At 33.9% G+C, this 1,893-nt stretch overlaps 1 protein-coding gene across 1 annotated transcript; it reads left to right on the forward strand.

Annotated features, from left to right (window-relative positions):
* The first annotated feature begins 455 nt into the window (after positions 1-455).
* On the forward strand, positions 456-1,557 carry LOC125497893 (uncharacterized). The gene is made up of 3 exons (XM_048645605.1): positions 456-542; positions 785-1,010; positions 1,085-1,557. Exons 1-3 carry the CDS (start codon positions 456-458, stop codon positions 1,555-1,557), a joined length of 786 nt encoding a protein of 261 aa, XP_048501562.1.
* Positions 1,558-1,893: the final 336 nt, after the last annotated feature.

Here is a 1,893-nt window from a genome sequence, read left to right on the forward strand (position 1 = left end):
ATTATAAGAAATCCCATTATATTAGAATGTTATAGGTTTATGAACCTTGAATGATTTGTGGTGGTCAGTAATCTTGTTCCAGTGTTCTAATATATAATTTATTTTATAATCTGTTATTATAGATGGAAGAAAATTTTATCAATGATAACGAGGATATATTAGGAGATGAACAAGTTCACAATGACAACGAGGATAGTGCGTTTGAAAATTGGGTTGTGATTTGGGATAGATAGAGAAATTTAGCTGCCATCAAAATGATTTGTTTAGTTACATATGGATTATACCTACTCCGAAAAAAAAACTACATTATGAGTTATAATCATATGCCTTCTAGAGAACAAACAATTGAACGACATGCAACAAGGAAAAACCTTTTTGAGTTCCTTAACTATACTAGGAAGAGTCGTCACTTACTACGCATGCAACCAGAAACTTTTGTTCAACTATGTACTATAATGCGTACGAGTGGCCAATTGAAAGATACACGACTAGCTAATGTAGAGGAGCAAGTTGCAATATTTCTCTACACAATAGGTCATAATGTAAGGAATTGCAGTTTGCAAGTCACTTTTCGTCGTTCCGGTGAAACCATAAGCCGATATTTTCATAAAGTTCTAGAGGCTATCCTTTCATTAGAAGATCAGTTCCTTATACAACCGGATGGCTCAACCGAAACAAGCAAAGATTTTATCCATACTTTAAGGTACTTTTTATAAATGAAGTCAGCAACAAATAATACTTTTTCTGCAGAGATAAAAATTAAATAAAAAAAATTTTGTGTCAGGATTGTGTAGGTGCTATTGATGGGACACATGTTCGCGTCAAAGTTTCTAACACTAATGCACCGAGATATCGTGGTAGAAAAAATTGGCCTACACAAAATGTCTTAGCTGCATGTTCATTTGACTTAAAGTTCACTTATGTGTTACCTGGATGGGAGGGAACGGCGTCAGATTCAAGGATACTTAAAAATGCATTAACTAGAGAAGATAGCTTGCATATTCCGGAAGGTAAAAATAAACACATTGATGTTTTTACCCATATTATACACGTCAATTAGCTTATTTCCATTAATATTTTTTAGGAAAATATTATCTTGTCGATGCCGGTTATATGCTCACGGGTGGCCTTATAACCCCTTATAGGGGTGTACGTTATCACTTGAAGGAATATTCGTCACGTGGCCCTGAAAATGCTCAAGAACTTTTCAATCTTCGACATGCATCATTACATAATGCTATTGAAAGAGCCTTTGGAGTCTTAAAGAAAAGATTTGCTATTATTGCTAGTTCAACAGAGCCACATTACTCTTTTGAAACACAAAGAGACATTGCGTTGGCGCGTTGTATCTTGCATAATTTTTTAATGGCTATAGATCCTGACGAGGAACTTATTGCTGAGGTTGACCGTGAACTATCAAATAGGTCTGCACGAATAAGGCGCAATAATGTAGGAGATGATGATAGCGAAGAAGGAAAAATTATTCGAGACAATATAGCAGCTGAAATGTGGAACAATTATACACAATATTTAGCTCTACGGGGTGACATGACTTGAATGTTTTTTCTTTGTTTTTTTTTTTTTATGTTTACTTATTTTTAACGAATGTGTGTTAGTTTTGAATGACATTGGAATGTATTTTTTAAAAATTTGAAATAATTTACTATAATATGATTAAATTTATATTTCATTATATTTTATATTCTGATTAGCCAGATGGATGTGCCAAACAAGAAACCTAGTGGGGGTCAAATCAAATGGACTGAAAATATGGATGCACTTCTAATTGAGGCATTACTTCACCAACAAATGATAGACAACCAAATCAATGGTCAATGGACTTCTAGTTCTTATGATACCATGGTTAAAGAGCTACGTGAAAAACTCGACCTT

The sequence above is a fragment of the Beta vulgaris genome, chromosome 5, assembly GCF_026745355.1.
Source record: "Beta vulgaris subsp. vulgaris cultivar EL10 chromosome 5, EL10.2, whole genome shotgun sequence".
NCBI lineage: Eukaryota > Viridiplantae > Streptophyta > Magnoliopsida > Caryophyllales > Amaranthaceae > Beta > Beta vulgaris.

Bases quoted from the DNA above. Each gene is read 5' to 3' on its own strand.
- LOC125497893 (XM_048645605.1), top strand. From the start codon at position 456: ATGCGTACGAGTGGCCAATTGAAAGATACACGACTAGCTAATGTAGAG. The intron at 543-784 runs GTAAGGAATTGC...ATTTTGTGTCAG, and splicing joins TCTACACAATAGGTCATAAT to GATTGTGTAGGTGCTATTGA. The intron at 1,011-1,084 runs GTAAAAATAAAC...AATATTTTTTAG, and splicing joins TAGCTTGCATATTCCGGAAG to GAAAATATTATCTTGTCGAT.